Genomic DNA, 16,593 nt, shown 5'->3' on the forward strand with positions numbered 1-16,593 from the left:
TGCCTCCCCCCTCCCCCAACCTCCCACGTTGAACAGCTGCTACTCCTGGAACAGACTTTCTCCTTTGCGCCTCTCTGCCTCAGCACCTGCTTGTGTGCTCGCCTGCGTGGCCTGCCCTCCAGCCGGGTCTCCCCACACGCGTCTTCTCCAGCCACCGTTCTGGAGCCGTGCCCCGGCCGATGCTTGTGCCTCTGGCGCTGGTGCACTCCGCACACCCTTTCACCGGCCCGATTGTCCTGGGCGCTGTCACCCTGTCACACCTTCCCTTCAGTCACAACTGTGTGAACTCCCCATGTTCAGTGACTCTGACTTCCCTTCTTTGCGCCGCACACAAACCACGAGAAGCTCCCTCCTCACCTCACACTCCTTTTTCGCATTTTCTGCTGCCCTTCCCAGGCCCACTCCCTCACGGCCCCCTCTTGCCCTGACTTGGGCGACCCACCGGACTCGTGGAACCAGCGCCTCCATGCTGCCAAGCCCCGCAGATGCTTTATCGCCCTTCGGCTCCTTGGTCATGCTGCAGCATTTGAAAATACACATCCTCTTCTCGGAGCTTTCTGTGCCGTGGAGTTCTTGCCACCACGTCCAGAGCTTTCCCCTTACCTTGCTTAGTCTCTGTCTTTGACACCTTCCCTGCTCTGCTCTGCCGGGCACCATCCTTAGCTCTCTGCTTCTCTTCTCGTTCTTATACCCAAGGAGCTTCCCTCGTCCCTTGGCGTCCTCAAACTCCTAAATTCCAGGTATTCAACTTCGTGTCCATTTTTCTTACCTGGTTGCCCCACAGGCACCTTACATTCAGCGTGTCTAAAGTCGAGCTCAGGATCTTTCCTCCACACCTGGTCTTCCTGCTACATTTCTCACTTTGCTAAGTGACACTCGGTGGAATATACTCTTTCTTCCACAAAAGAATATTTTAATTATGATTTATGGAATGCCTGCCATGAGCTAATATTAACATGGCTGTTTATGACTCAACTCTGGGCTCAGACACGCGAAGAAACCTGTGATGTTGGCACAAACTGGGAAGGTCCGCCAGTAAAGCCCAACGTTTCACGTCTGCAGTATAGTGATCCAGCCCTCTGCATTCTTCTTGCGTTCTGCTGGGCTCTGTCTGGAATCCATCTCACCTTTTCCGTTCCTCCTGCCAGGCCCCGGTTCCAGGCCTCCGCATCTGTCTTCACTTAGATCGACCAGCACTTTCCAACCTGCCCTGTCTTTACCTCATTTCAGTCTACTTTCCTGACTGCTTGGATGGTAGTTTGCTAAGATGTGAATCTCATTATGCCTTACTTGAAAACCCTCCAAAGTCTCGCATAGCTTTCCAGATAAGTAGAGTTCAGACTCCTCTGCTTTGCTCACAAAGTTTGAGTGAGCTGGTACCCCCGCCCCCATCTTTCTAGGTCCATCCGCTGCCACCTTGTCTCCTCTACCCGCACATACCCATCCTTTTCTTCGGCCACCTGGAAACTCCTGAAGTTCTAGCAATAGATGGAATGGCTCCCATAGTTGCTTGCTGGCTTCTGTTCTCGCAGGCTTAGACCCAGCAGTGCCTCCTCCAGGAAGCCCACCACCACTGCCACTTCCTGCCATTGCCCTCTGAGCTCACTGACCCTCCTCTGTCCTCCCCAGCCTCTCCCACGACATCTATCCCACTCTTCTACAGAGGTTGTTTACAACTCTAAACGATAAGGCCCTTGAGGGCAGAGACCAAATCTCATTCAAATTTGTACGTGCTGTGAGTAACGCTCAGCAGCCTTCAAATAATGTTTACTGGATTAATTCACTAATTAATGGTGAGCCAATGAGTTTTCTTCTGGTGCTTAGCACAAATTATATGCTCAAAAAATAAATGTATCTGTTTTCCCCGGGGGCGGGGGGGGGGGATACAAATTATATGTTTCACATCAGCAAATAGTTTGATTCAAATAGTTAAATTAGGAACTTAACTGTGAAACATAATTGCTACTTATTTTTTGGTGGAAATTATGCTTTGGGATAAAACTGGCTTCCTCTTAAAAATTAACAGAAGTAAGTATATAAATACATAGAATATTTTTGAGTGTTATATGCTGGGTACTGTTGTTAGCACATTTCATGTCTAACTTATTTACTCTTTATCTCAGAGTGGTGGTATAATTCTCATTTTTCAGATGAGGAAACTAGCACAGAGAGGTTCAGGAACTTGCTCAGGGTCACAGAGCTAGTAGGTGCGACCCAGCCAGTATGACTTCTGAGCCTGTGTGCTTAACCACATTGCTTGGTGTGAACATCCGGCTTGCCCCAGCTACAGCTGGATTTTTCTGCCCCTTGAGATTTAGATAATATTTCCCTGAGAGTCTAAAGCTAAAGTCTAAAGTCTAAAGTTTATATACTAACAGATACCTCTCACTCTAAATGCCTGCTTTGACTGAGTTAATTCACTTTGAGAAATCTCTTGCTATCCCAAAGAGGAATTTACATGTTAGCAAGAAAAATGTCTTCACATTGAACATTAGCCCATTTGGATTAAAAGATCTTGGCCTTCTGTTACAGGGGAATTTTTTTATTTATAAAAAATATATAATTTTATTAAAAGTCTTATAAAATTTTATAGTTTTAAAAAAGTATTAAAATTTTATAAAAATATATAAAATTTTATAAAATGTTACATTTATATTACATATTAATAATACTATTAACAATATAATAAAATACCTTATATATATAAATTAAACATTTATGTTAAATATATTTGTGTATCTTTAAATATGTAAATTAAACTAATATGTATTTATGCTATATATTATATAAGGTATACAATATGTATTTAAATTTTATTTTGTAATTATATATTTTATTTACATCTGTTTATATTCCTAAACAATATGTAATTTAGTTTTATTTGTTTTTGAGTCATACAAAGTAGTGCTTTCTTCATACCATAGATCATCTTCTATGACTCACTGTTTTCAATGAACATTGAATTTCTAAGATTCATTCATGATAATGCTGTATCGTATTCCATTGGGCAAAAGTATTTTATTTTCCCTCTCTTTTATCAATGGACTGTAGGTCTGTTTTCACTGTTGCTGTGAACATTCATGTACATCTCTCCTGGGGCCTATGAGCAGTGGTATCAGTCTGGGGTATAGGCCCAAACGTGAGATTTGCTGAATATTGTGGTATGCAAATACGCCATGTTACCAGTGACCAGCTGTTTTCCAACTACGTAAATTTGCATTTCCACCACCAGCGTAATAGATTCCTTAATTTACATCCTCAAAAACTTGGAATCATCAGACTTCCTAGTCCCAGCCAGTCATATGGATATGAAATGGTGTCTTACTGGCGGACTTAATTTGCATCTTCCTCTTTCTAATAAGATTGAGAATGTTTTTATGTATTTATGCGCCCCTGGGGTTTCTTCTCCTGTATTGTCCCTATTCATGTCTTTTTGTTTCTTTTTGTTGATTTATATGTATCAAGATTACATAAAAGTTTTAAAACGATAGGTTTAACAGGCATACCTAGGTTTAACAGGCATACCGTGTGAAGTCTAACAGACAAACACCCAAGGACTCTCCATGATGCTCGAGACTAGAACACTTCCAGTATTATTACGATGTTACTGATTTGCAGGGTGTTTGTTGTTTGACAGTCTGATTATTATCCCCTTGCTGGTTAGTAATTGGGTTAGTCCTTGTTCTGCACAGCTTGTGGCTTGTCCTTTCACTTCCTTTCTAGACAGAACTAATTTTAATGTAAAAAAATGTTCGTGTTCTGTTTTCTCATTAGCTTGGCAAGTTTTGTGTATTTTCACACTTAACGGACATGTTCGTCAGTTTCTTTACTCCCCTTCTTTCATCTCAGATATTCCTCCCAAGCTCACTTCTCTTTCTCTTCAAGTTATTTTTTTAGAAGATCTTTAAGGGCAGCTCTGTTAATAGTGAGCTCCGTTTTTAGCTCATACTGTCTTTATGCCACGCTCATTCTTGAAAGATTGTTTGGCTAAGTGCAGAAATGTAAATGGCAAATTATTTGCTCAGCCATTCCATGGTCTTCTGCCTTCCTCGACCACTGTTAAGAAGTTTTGCCCGTGTAGCTTTCCCCCCTCTGGAGTGAATGTGTCTCACCTATTGCTGTTTTTCAGGTTTCTTCTCTTTCTTTGATGTATTGCTATTTTACTGTTGTGTGTCCAGATGCGAATTCCTTTTTATTTATTCAGTTTGGGTTACATTCAGTTTTTATCTGTGGACCCTTATCTTTGATCAGTTCTGAAAACCATTCTTGCCCGTGTCCTCCTTCCCATATTGCTTCTCGTCCGTTCTCCTCCATTCTCCTCTCCTCCATCAGGGCACTGATTGGACTTTGTGGGCCTTGCCTTCCCATCTTCCATGTCTCTTGTTCATCTTCTTGTCTCTCTGTGTGGTGGTCTGCGTCACTTCTTAAGCTTTCTCTTCCAGTGTTTTAGCTTTTTCGTTAGCTTTATAAAGATTCTGATTGTGTTGTGACCTGTGAGTAGGAGCGAATATTTGCTTACTCTTAATCTGAAAACACACACACACACACACAAGACCATGCATACAAATTGATGATGCTTTCTTTCAGAGAGGATTTACATTTGCTATTCTAGGGAAGCACAGGCTCCATACCAGATTGGAGCCATTTTCATCTCCACTTAATCTAGGAATCTTGGGTTCGGCTCTACGCACCCACCCCCAACTACCAGTTACATTTCCCGCAAAAGCCACCCTGCCTTTTGAGTAGTCTTACCACTCTTTGCTCTCTTTTTAGGTTCTCTTCCTCACACACACACCTTCATATCCTAGTTTGCATTAATTGCTACAACTCCAACAATGCAACAAAGAATATGTTTTATGAAGGAGATTTAGTCGTAGGGATGCCTGGGTGGCTCACTTGGTTGAATGTCTGACTCTTGATTTCAGCTCAGGTCTTGATTTCAGGGTCATGAGTTCCCATGGAGTTCCCTACGTGCCCAGCATTGCGCTCCACGCTGGGCATGGAGCCTACTTAAGAAAAAAAACAAAAACAAAAACTAGTCGTTCCACTGCAAGGGTACCTTGCAGAGGCTGTGGTCTGCAATAGAGCCCGAAGTAGAAATATCTGTAGGAGATTTTTTTTCTTATTGGCCATCTTTATGACCTCTTGCTGGCTCCTCTCTCCTTCCCCCTCTTCCAACTCTCCTTTTTCTTCTTCCCAGATCTCCTCCACACCCTCTTAATTTCCAGACTTCTCTGCACCCCTCTGTGAAGTCTTTTCACTCCTGTGCAGAGCAGGTCAGCTCTCCCAGCCTCCATGTGCACCTCTGGGCTTAACTTGGGCAGGTCGGAACAGATCCGGCTCGTTCTGTCACAGCATCCGCCCACCTTAGAAGGCAGTGCACTTGTAAACAGCAGTTTTTCCTCCGCTCTGTAATTGCATTCACTGAGTACATACAGGGTGCCTGTCAGGGCGCTGGTGCTGTCGGGAGTGCCATGGAGGGGTTATTGTTCGATATGAGTTCATGTCATTAGTCATGTGTTTTCTTTGAGGTGTATTGTGTAGCAGCAGCACTGTGTTAAAAGCTGTTATTAAGCAAGATGTAATACGCTCAGAAGCATTAGAATTATCAGTGTGTTTAAAGAAATACGGAAAGGAGTGGGCTAAGTAATTGAATTTGTTCATGTTTTATTTTTTTAAAAGATTTATTTATTTGAGAGAGAGAGCACAAGCTGGGGGAGGATCAGGGGGAGAGGGAGAAGCAGGCTTCCTGCCGAGCAGAGAACCCAACACAGGGCTTGAGAATCATGACCTGAGCCGAAGGCAGATGCTTAACCGACTGAGCCACCCAGGTGCCCCTAGACTAAACCTCTTCTTGTCAATACTTCTATTTTTCAGGTATCCGAGATGTTTCTAAATGGAGTGAGAAAATAAGAAAACCTCTTGAAACCTTATATGGCTATGACTACTTTGCCAAAACCTGTGAGAAGTGGGTGGATGGCATAAAACAATTTAAACATCTTCCAGACGGTAGGTTATGTGAACTGTTTAGCTGTTCCTTTGCTGATGAGAGAGGCTGCTTGCGTTCTTCCCCTGGTGTTCCAGAATTCCCTGGTGATGAAAGCACTCACCCACTGTCCTTTCACACTAATGCGTGAACAGAGGACGCTAGTGATTGTATACCATACACGCTCTTGCATAATAAATCCGCCTTAAGCGATGCTATATGTATACACCTACTCTATGTATCAGGGTTCACAGTGTGAAGTCTTTAATAGACTGTTCCTTTTTCCTTCTAATCCTTTGTGTGTACGATGACAAAATAATTCTCCAGAAGCCTCCAATAGTGTTTGTTTTTCTCTAATTCTGGAGTGGGTAATCAGAAAACAAACAAGCTGTCGTGCGTACCATATTTTTTTCTTTTTCACATTTAGATGCATGACCCTGCTATATCCTCTCTTACCAGGATAAAAAAGAAGGGCCTTTGTGTCATGACCTTCAGCTCCAGCAGAATTAGCCTGAGGAAGAGCGTTCAATTTATTTCCCACCTTCAGAACTTAGTTATGTGGCTCTAATTCCCTGTCTTTATCAGAAAAATTAACAAGATTTCCACTAACAGGAAGAACTGACATCTTTAAGAGAAATTCTGAATTAAAGGCTGTTTTTCAGTAGCCATTTACATGGCTCATCTCTCACTCTACTATTTTAACCGCTAAAAGAATAGAGGGTAGCTGAGATCAAATCTGGGAGCACATTTGTGACAAAATGGCTGCAGCTGAAGGAGCAGTTTGATCTATTAGGTAATCATTTCCAGAGTGAGTCACCTGTCAAAACTTTCACACTGAAAAGGACATGTGGAACTATTACTTTTCTGGTTCAAGTTCAGAACAGCAAATATATCCTCATCCAGTGCAGTACCCACCCAGAGAAATAGATCTTTGAAAATGTGTCTCCCTCAGCTCTTAAAACAAAAATGCCATAAAGATGTCTAAGTTCTCCATTAAAGAAGGCACATTCTTGAAACGTAAATTTTTGTGCTTTCCTGACTAGAGAGCGGGGTAGGAAGATTCAGAGGCAGAAGCAGAATTAAATCAGCAGCTCAAACATATGTCCTGTATCTGTTAAAATCTAAAGCTTCCATTCTGTGAAAGACCCTGTCAAGAGTATGGAAAGACAAGCCCCACAGACTGGGAGAAAATATTTGCAAAAGGCATATCTGATAAAGCACTGTTATCCAAATGTGCAACAGACTCTTAAACCTGAACAATAAGAAGAAAACCTGATTAAAAGATGAGCCAAATAACAAGATCCCAATACTTACCTGTTAGAATGTCCCAAACAGGATTTTTAGGGCCATGAAAATACTCTGTAATCCCATAATGATGGCTACATGTCATTACACACTTGCCCAAACCCACAGAATATGCAACAACCAGGAGTGAACCCTGATGTAATTTCTGGACTCTGGGTGATGATGACATATGTGTCCATGTAGGTTCATCAATTGTAAAAATGTCCTACTTGGGTGGGAGATATTGATAGTGGGGGAGGCTGTGCATGTGGGGGGCTGGGGTACAGAGGAAATCCCTGAACCCTCCACTCAATTTTGCTGTAAACCTAAAATTAAAAAAATCAAATACAGTTACTAAAAAAAAAGAAAGGGAGGGGGAAAATGTCAAAATGTAGAGGAACTATAGCAGTGATCTTACAGCAAGACTGTTAATAAACTACTTATCTCCCCTTCACACTCATTAATTTCACAGGACCCCTTTTTGTCGTAATTGTACACTGTGCACGTTGGTAGATGCTCGGTTTAGGATAGGGGTTAACTGCGCAGATTTGGAGTCAGACAGGCCTGGGTGTGAAGTCTGGCCTTGCCACTTGGTTGCTGTCAAAATGATGGGCTGACTACTCAGCTTCTCTAAGCTGTCGTTCCCCATCTGTGAACCGAAGCAGCTAATAACGACCCCGTAAGGTGTTTTGAGGACTAACCAGGGTTCTGCACGTTCAGCTGTGGTGCAGTACCAAGTACACAGTAAGCGCTTGATTAAAGGTTATTAGGACTCTCTTTAGAAAGGTACTGGATCTACCAATGATTGTACAGACCAAGTGAGCTACAGCAGGTAAGGCATTGTGTCATGGGCATGAACCCATGCAAATAGTGTCTGACCCATAGTGCTCGGGATGACTGCTTCGTCCTCTGATTCCGCAGTTAACAAGTGTGTGTCATCCCAGGGACAGGAGATGGCAGCTTCTGAGACCTAGAGAAGTATTTCTCTGGCCAACCCATCCCCTTCTCATTTAGCAGACAGTGCCCCCCACCCCGGCCCCTGAGGAGGAGGGATAGGCCAGGTGCCTGGGCAGCACCCCAGTGGGCTGGCTCCCAGCTTTCTCAGGGCCCCAGTGACCCCCACAGAGGCCGGGAGGAGGCAGAGGAAGAAGGAGCTCACTTTATGGAGTACCTGCCCACTGCCCAGAACTGTAGACAAGACACCTCTTTTTGGCCTCACGGCCACCCCAGAGAACTGGAACTATCCCCTGTTTGACCAGGGAGGAGGCTGAAACTCCTCACTGTGGAACCACCAAGAGTTCCCAGGCAGGAGACGGTAGGGCAGGACCAGAGCCAGGTTGTTCCTCGTCTGCCTCAGGAAGGTTGTTACGACGGAGGTGAGGCCCTTATCATCTCCAGAGTATGGCAGACAGGAATGTCATGGAGGCAGGAGGAATGAAGAGCAGCTCATTTGCCATGTGTAAGTTTTAACTTCACAGGAGGTATAGAACCTCTGAGGGTAGCTGGGGCCCGGGGGGACCACTTAAGACATTATTTCAAGGGAAAAGCTTTTCAGATGCCAAGGTTCTACCAGCGTTTTGCAAACTGTGGACTGCTCTCCATAATATAAAGAGCTGTGGGGTTTTTGGTGTGTTTATTTTCCTGTTTTGCATCAGTTACGCATATAATCAGGCAAAACTGCTTGTTTACTAGAACTTACCAAGAAGAAAAAAAAAAAGCAGAGAACCGGAAAAGGAGGCCCACAGGTTGTGAGAGCTAGGAGACCCCTCGGGCCCCGGCTAATGCAGACCACCTCTTTTAGGGACGGGGACACCGATCCTGAGGGAGGCAGGACGGACCCCAGCCCCCTGCTTCTCCTGACTCCCCTGGCGCACTGGTCACATGGAGGCAGATCCTCGGTGCTGTTTGTCTTGCAGGGAATATCTGTGGGCACTTGCTGCCGCTTGTTCAGTGCCCCACCTTAATCGTGCACGGAGAGAAGGATCCGCTGGTCCCACGGTCCCACGCCGACTTCATACACAAACACGTGAGAGGGTCGCAGTAAGTGCCATCTCTGCCCCCGCGCTCTGCCTCACAGCCTCAGGACGTGCGTGCGTGGAAGGAGCTAGGGAAGGAAAAGAAACATTGCGGTGGGGATTTTTTTTCAGAAGATCTTATTTATTTATTTATTTATTAGAGACAGAGAGGGAGGCAGAGGGAGGAGCAGGCGCTCCACAGAGCAGGGAGCCTGATGCGGGACTCGATCCCAGAGCCCTGAGACCATGACCTGAGCCGAAGGCAGACGCTTAATGACTGAGCCACCCAGGCACCCCTGGGGTTCGGAGTTTTTAAGGTGTCCCCCTCCCTTCCCAGTTTGCCAGTAAAGAAGGAAAGGATTTCTTAGATGGATGTCTTATGGCAAATGTGCTAATAGGTACCAAGTTCTGTAACACTGCAGACAGTTTAGATTTGTAGCCATCAGTGTTAACTAAAACAGTTTTATATAATTTGGAAATTTTCAGATGTGTTTATCATTATAAAAGTACTGTCTACCCAGGAAAGAAAATTTCTAAAATCAAAAGAAGAAAACCAGTTGCCTGCCGCTTGCCACCCATTTAAGCACTTCTGCTATTAGCATTTTTTTAAAGATTTTATTTATTTATTTGAGAGAGAGCACGGAGAAGGAGAGTGGAAGAAGAGAGCACATGGCGGTGGGGGCGGGGTGCAGAGTGAGAAGCAGACTCCCGCCGAGCAGAGAGCCTGGGATCAGGACCTGAGCAAAAGTCAGACCCTTAACCGACTGAGCCACTCAGGCGCCCCCTGCTATTAGCAATTTTAATATGTTTCTCCTTTCTAGTATTTTGTAAACGTAAATATAATTATATTCTGTATTCAACTCTGAATCCTGCTTTTTTTCCACTTAAAATTATGTTAACTTCTCATGTTATTTCAGCCTTAAATATGTACACATCAGATGGGAAGCCTGTTATTCAGAATCACAAAATATCAACATATACCAAGCCATGTTGGTGGCTCACTCGATTAAACAGCAGATACATGTTACTTGTTCTTTGCATTCTTGTTTCTGCCAAGCAGCCTTGGACATCGAAGAAGCTTATTGTACATGTCAGCAGAAATTCTGTTCTTTAAGCCCATGCATTTTTGTATGGAATAGAAATTTTTCTTTTAAATACTTTGGCTAACGCAGGAGCCAGCTTTCCCTGGTACTTATATCAAGATGAAAATTTAAAGTTGAATAAATTTAGCATTTTCTTTCCCTGAAATGGATGCATACCCTGAAGGAGAAAGTGAGGTATGCCTAGGGGGTAGTGACCTGATTTTTTTTTTTTTTTTTTTAACAAACATACCAGAGGATAAATATCCAAGTGAGCCTTGACCCCTTCAGACTATATATTAATTCCAGAGATGCTGTCATTATTCCATCTTTGGAATTCTAAGGAATTCTTTTGAAATTGGCTTTATTAGTGACTTAAGAAAATCCTCCCTCCCTTCCTCCTCTCCTCTTTCCCTTCTTCTCTGCCTCCCTCCTTTTCTCCTTTCCCTCCAGGAGCTGATTTCTGATGCCTCATGGGCTTGCACTGCCTGGCGTGGTTAGTGCTGGTCCCTGTCCTGAGAGCTCACACAATCCAGCAGGGAACCCAGACTCAGAGACAGTTCCACTACTGTTTTTTTAAATTCCGGTGTAGTTAACATACAGCATTATATTAGTTTCAGGGATACAATAGAGTGACTCAACAATTTTTTTTTTTTTTAGATTTTATTTATTTGACAGAGAGAGACACAGCGAGAGAGGGAACACAAGCAGGGGGAGTGGGAGAGGGAGAAGCAGGCTTCCCGTGGAGCAGGGAGCCCGATGCGGGGCTCGATCCCAGGACCCTGGGATCCTGACCTGAGCCGAAGGCAGACGCTTAACCGACTGAGCCACCCAGGCGCCCTTTCTTGTGTTGAATCTGATACGTTACTCAGTGCTCATCATGATAAGTGTTCTCTTAATCCCCATCACCTGTTCCCCCCATCTCCCCTCTACTAACCATCCGTTTGTTCTCTAGAGTTAAGAGTCTGTTTCTTGGTTTGCCTTTTTTTGTTTGTTTGTTTTCCTTTACTTGTTTGTTTCTTAAATTCCACCCCTGGGTGAAATCATGTGGTATTTGTCTTTCTCTGACGTATTTCCCTTAGCATTATACTCTCTAGCTCCATCCGTGTTGTTACAAATGGCAGGATTTCATCCTTTTTTATGGCTGAGTAATATTCCTATGTGTATATATACTACCTCTTCTTTATCCATTCATCTGTCAACGGACACTTGGGCTGTTACCATAATTTGACTATTGTAAATAATGCTCCTATAAACATAGGGGTGCGCGTATCCCTTTGAATTAGTGTTTTTGTATTCTTTGGGGTAAATACGCAGTAGTGCAATTACCAAATTTTAGGGTAGTTCCATTTTTAACTTTCTGAGCAACTCCATACTGTTTCCCAGAGTGGCTGCACCAGTTTGCATTCCCACCAACCGTGTAAGAGGGTTTCCCTTTCTCTGTCCTTTCCAATTCTTGTCTTGTGTTTTTGATTTTAGCCCTTCTGACAGGTATGAAGTGATATCTCCTTGTAGTTCCGACTTGCATTTCCCTGATGATGAGTGATGTTGAGCATCTTTTCATGTGTCTGTTGGCCATCTGGATGTCTTCTGTGGAGAAATATCTATTCAGATCTTCTTTTTTTAATTGGATTATTTGTTTTTTTGGATGCTGAGTTCATAAGTCCTTTACATGTTCTGGATACTAGCCCTTTATCAGATATGTCATTTGCAAATATCTTCTCTTATTCAATAGATTGTCTTTAGTTTTATTGATTATTTCCTTTGCTGTGCAGAAGCTTCTTATTTTGATGAAGTCCCGATAGCTTATTTTTGCTTTTGTTTCCCTTGCCTCAGGAGACATATCTAGAAAAAAGTTGCTACGTCCAATGTTAGAGAAGTTACTGCCTGTGTTCTCTTCTAGGAGTTTTATGGTTTCAGGCCTCACATTAAGAAATGGTTCTTAATCCATTTTGAGTTTATCTTTGTCTATGGTGTAAGCTATCCGCTACTTTTTTCTTTTTTAAGATCTTATTTATTAGAGAGAGAGTGTAGAGCGGGAGAGAGGGAGCATATAAGCGGGGGTGGGGGGTCAGAGCAGAGGGAGAGGGAGAAGCAGGCTGAAGCAGGCTCCCCCGAGCAGGGAGCCCAATGTGGGTCTCAGTCCCAGGACCCCGGGATCATGACCTGAGCCACAGGTAGATGCTTAACTGACTGAGCCACCCAGGGGCCCCTGCACTACTTTTTTTTTTTTTTTCTTTTTAAGATTTTATTTATTCACTTGAGAGCGAGAGAGAGGGAGAGAGGGAGAGCCCAAGAGGCGGTAGGGTCAGAGGGAGAAGCAGACTCCCCGCTGAGCAGGGAGCCCGATGTGGGACTCGATCCCGGGACTCCAGGATCATGACCTGAGCCGAAGGCGGTCACCTAACCAACTGAGCCACCCAGGCGCCCCCCTGCACTACTTCTTCATCATATTATTCCATGATAAATTTCAACAAACAAAAGGAGAATTTTTAAATGTGGGGGACATGCTTCTTATTCTACAATAAAATATAATTATTATCAGCCTGTATAATTTTTATATCCCATATAGCATTTTATATTTTAAAAGGCATTTTACATATAATATCTAACTACACTTCATAACAAACTTATGAAAAAAATATTGTCCCCATGTATAGATGAGAAAATCAAGGTTGAGAGTTCTTAAGTAATCTTCCAAGATTGCAGAGCTAGTACATGAAAAATCCTGGATATTTTTCCCTCCTAATATAGCACTTTTCCCCCACAGCACAGCTGCCTCTCATAAACATACTCTTATTTTAATATGATGGTAAGATGCCTGGATTATATGCTTGCCGACCTGGTTAATTGTCTTCTAGCTTCAGAAATGACAGGTTTTTGCACACTGATGCTCATGATAAATGCAGTGTGTTCTCTTAGAGAGCCAGGTTCAATACAAGTCAGTCTGCAAGGATGTTTAATTTAGGAATTCTGTTCCAAACCCATCTCCTAGCAACGGAATACATCACTATGGGAAAAAAAAATAGTCCCTTCCTGTTCAGATGTTAATTATTTCAGGAGACTATTTTATGGAAGATCATTTTCTTAGAGCAGTGTTCTTTGGAACAAATGAGTGGAAGGCCAAGTATTCTTGGCAATGATTGTCTTAAACTGGCTTGCATTTTACACCTGCATTGCTGTGCTATAAGAGCCCTTTGTGTTTGGCCTGAACCCACCTAGAACCCAGGTGGTTTACTTCGGACCCCAGAAAAGGAAGGTGGATTCCTTGAGCACCAAAGTCCTACTGAGATTCAGCGCTGCAGGCTATGTGACAACAGGAAAGCAAGGTAGAGTGGCAAGTTTCCAATGAACTTGGTATTTCATTACCTTGCCAGGTACATTTATAATTAAACTTAAGGATACAGTCTATCCCTTCAGAGATTATACCAACAAATAGATAATCACATATGAGACAAATGCCTTTCTCTCCTCCAAAGGAGGCCAAATGAAGGGTGGAGTTGTTCAGGCCTGCTGAACAGGCCTGTGTTAATTTGTCTCTCTTTTTTCTCTTTGTGAGGAACAATGGTAGTCTCTTGGAAGTGAAGAGGCCTTAAGGATCATTCAAGTTCAGTGGTTTTTAAAACTTGTTTTTAGGCAGCTGAACGCTTCCGCCTAACAAACTGTGATGCAAAAACCCAAGACATAACACATAAAATAAGAGCTCCTCTGATTAGAGTGGGGGTGGGGGCACCCCTGCCCCTTCAATTCTCCTTGTCCTGCCCCAGCCCCTGTGCATTCCCTGCTCATCCAGCCCTAACCCCTAGACTGCAAAGCCCTGACCGCTCACCCCTTGGCTAGCTGGCTGCTTCTTGGGCATCCCCGCAAGGCCAGCCCCAGCTCGCTTTCAGAGGATTTGCGCTGATCAGAGGCCAGCACCCATGAGACCCTTTGGGGTTGCTGTGGGCAAGCCTCGGGAGGCGGTGGGGCTGAGCCAGCTCAGAAGACAATGTGACTTTACAGCCGGTCGAGCCACGTGTGTGTCACTCTGTGTACGGATCAGCCAGCACCACTGTAACAAGTATCACACACTGGGCGCTGGGCGGCTTAAACAGTAGAAACGTATTCCCCCTCTCAGTTCTGGAGGCTAGAAGTCTGAGATAGGGTATCAGCAGGGTTGATTTCTTCTTAGGCTTCTTTACGTGGCTTATGTATAGTCGTCTTCTTAGAAGGACACCAGTCACGTTGGATTAGGTCCCACCCATATGATCTCATTAGTCACCTCTTTAAAGACCTTATATCCAAATAAGGTCACACTCTGAGATGCTGGGGGTTAGGACTTCAGCATATGGATTTGCAGGACGTGCAATTCAGTGTGCTTGAGCCTCTGTTTCTGTGGAGGTGCTCAGATCTCAGGAATAGGAGGACCAGCAGAGACCAGGACCCGGGTTCCAGACCCAGCTACAGATGACCAGCACCATGCCTGGAATCCCTCTCCGTGGCGCTCCCCTCCACCCCCTCCCTTTGCCTGGCCAAGTGTACTCATCCCTCCGGTAGCAACTCAGATGTGTCCTTCTCCAGTTACTCATCGTTTTGAGACTGCATGGTCCTTTTTAACAGTTGTGAGCATATGAATTTAATTTTCTCCCTGTTGAGCATGTCAACACCGGTCCCAGGATGTGGTCTAGTGCATTTTAAAGTGCTTAGTACACTTTGAAAGAGAATATGAGAGGCACCACAGGGGCCATTGACCGGTGACTCAGTCCCAAAAAGTGTGGTGTGGAGTCCAACTGTGTGCTCTGGGGCCCAGGCCAGAGAGCTAGATCAGGTGGGAAATAATGAGGGGTAAAGTCCATGTGTGCAAAGACTTGGCACCAAGGGTTCAGTGTGAACTACCAGGGAGCGGTGGGAAATGGAGTCTTGCTGGAGAGCAGGATTGGTACATTGGTATCCTGAGCAGCGTTCACAGCGGGGATTAAGAGCACGGGCAGGGACTCATACCCAGGTTTGAGTGCTGGCGCTGTCCCTAAGTGTGCCCTTCAGCAGCGTGCATGTATTTCTCTACTTCTGTTTCCTTGTGGGTAAAATGGGGATGATACGTATCATTTCAGAATATTTTGTAGATCTAGTGGGAGCTACACAGTAGCTGCCACTTCCGTGGCTGGAACGCTGGGGTGGGTGCAAGTGATCAGGGGTCCCAGGAGGCAGCTGGGGTGTCGCTTGATAGGAGGTCAGTAGCAAGCTGCCCTCTGACCTGACTTTCAGACCGTTGTCAGGATAGGTGTATGGGGGTATTAGGGTTCTCCAGAGAAACAGAACCAATAGAATACACACAGCAGACATGCACGCACACAGAGGTTGATTTACTTTCCGGAATAAGGAATTGACTCATGTAATTATGGAGGCTGAGAAGTCTGAGATCTTCAGTGGGCAAGCTGGAACATTAACAAGTTAGAGCCCCAAGAGAGCTGATGGTGTGGTTCCAGTGTGCCTGAAGGCCTGAGAACTGGGCAGAGTGGATGTTTCCATGTGAGTCCAAAGGCAAGAAAAAGCTGATGTCCCAGTTTGAAGGCAGTCAGGCAGGAGGAATTGCTCTTACCTCCAGAGGGAGGGTCAGCCATTTTGTTCTATTCAGGCCTTCAACTGATTGGATGTGGCCCACCTATATCAGGGAGGACAGTCTGCTTCACTGAATTGTAATGATTTAAATGTTAATCTCATCCAAAAAATGCCCTCACAGAAATGCCCAGAACAATGTTTGACCAAATAGCTGCGCATCCATGGCTCAGTCAAGTTTATGCAAAAAACCAGCCATCACAGAGGGGAGGGCACAGGTACAGGCTACTCTCCACAGAGGTCTTGGCCTATGGTAGATTCACTGGAGCGTGTCCCAGCACGGTGGTAGTGAGGGTACACATTGGTAGTGAGGGTTAGGTTGTCTAGGCAGTGGGCCAGGTGCCATGAGTTCTTTGTCTGACTCATGGAAGAGAAGAAGGACCCCTCTCTGCAGCTGCCTGGGCTCCTCAGATCCCACCACCAGAGGTAAGTTGGCCCAGGGCCTCGGGTGTAGGCCAGGAGGAGCTGGAATGAACTGACCTAGGTGACAGAGGTTCATGCCGATAGGTGTATGGGGGTATTAGGGTTCTCCAGAGAAACAGAACCAATAGGATACACACAACAGACACGCACGCACGCGGAGGTTGGTTTACTTTATGGAATAAGGAATTGGCTCATGCAATTATGGAGGATT

General features: G+C 44.5%; 1 protein-coding gene across 2 annotated transcripts in view; it reads left to right on the forward strand.

Annotated features, from left to right (window-relative positions):
* BPHL (biphenyl hydrolase like) overlaps positions 1-16,593 on the forward strand; it is a 36,773-nt gene that overhangs the window by 15,455 nt on the left and 4,725 nt on the right. The window contains exons 5-7 of one of the 2 annotated variants that reach the window (XM_073877514.1): positions 5,878-6,009; positions 9,187-9,310; positions 13,587-13,693. In XM_073877514.1, the coding sequence (XP_073733615.1) occupies positions 5,878-6,009; positions 9,187-9,310; positions 13,587-13,693 (363 nt within the window). The remainder of the gene's footprint in view (positions 1-5,877; positions 6,010-9,186; positions 9,311-13,586; positions 13,694-16,593) is intronic. The other variant, XM_025891043.2, reaches the window with a different exon arrangement.

Source organism: Callorhinus ursinus, unplaced genomic scaffold, assembly GCF_003265705.2.
Source record: "Callorhinus ursinus isolate GAN/ISIS: 27379988/994484 unplaced genomic scaffold, GSC_fseal_2.0 scaffold26, whole genome shotgun sequence".
Taxonomy (NCBI): Eukaryota; Metazoa; Chordata; class Mammalia; order Carnivora; family Otariidae; genus Callorhinus; species Callorhinus ursinus.